This window comes from Buceros rhinoceros, unplaced genomic scaffold (assembly GCF_000710305.1).
Source record: "Buceros rhinoceros silvestris isolate BGI_N320 unplaced genomic scaffold, ASM71030v1 scaffold34990, whole genome shotgun sequence".
NCBI classification, from domain to species: Eukaryota; Metazoa; Chordata; class Aves; order Bucerotiformes; family Bucerotidae; genus Buceros; species Buceros rhinoceros.
Window position 1 is genome coordinate 1,160 of NW_010390726.1, and position 213 is coordinate 1,372.

At 65.7% G+C, this 213-nt stretch overlaps 1 protein-coding gene across 1 annotated transcript in view; it reads right to left on the reverse strand.

Annotated features, from left to right (window-relative positions):
* QARS (glutaminyl-tRNA synthetase) overlaps nucleotides 1–213 on the reverse strand; it is a gene marked incomplete at both ends in the record, with an annotated part of 3,901 nt that overhangs the window by 1,126 nt on the left and 2,562 nt on the right. Inside the window, one exon of the mRNA XM_010138901.1 lies at nucleotides 35–127. Within this exon, the coding sequence (XP_010137203.1) occupies nucleotides 35–127 (93 nt within the window). The remainder of the gene's footprint in view (nucleotides 1–34; nucleotides 128–213) is intronic.

A 213-nucleotide genomic window follows, 5' to 3' on the forward strand; every position in this document is an offset into this window, starting at 1 on the left:
GTCAGTCCTGGGCTGTGCCGTGCACGGTGCTCACCTGGCCTGGAACTCCTTGGTGCAGAGGGAGTGCGTGATGTGCTCGATGGAGTCGCAGAGGCAGTGTGTGTAGTCATACGTGGGGTAGATGCACCTGCACGGCAGACGCAGTCAGCCCTGGGGCAGAGCCCGGTGCTGCTCCCCTCCCCCAGGAGACACAGAACCCCCCCCACCCCAGGG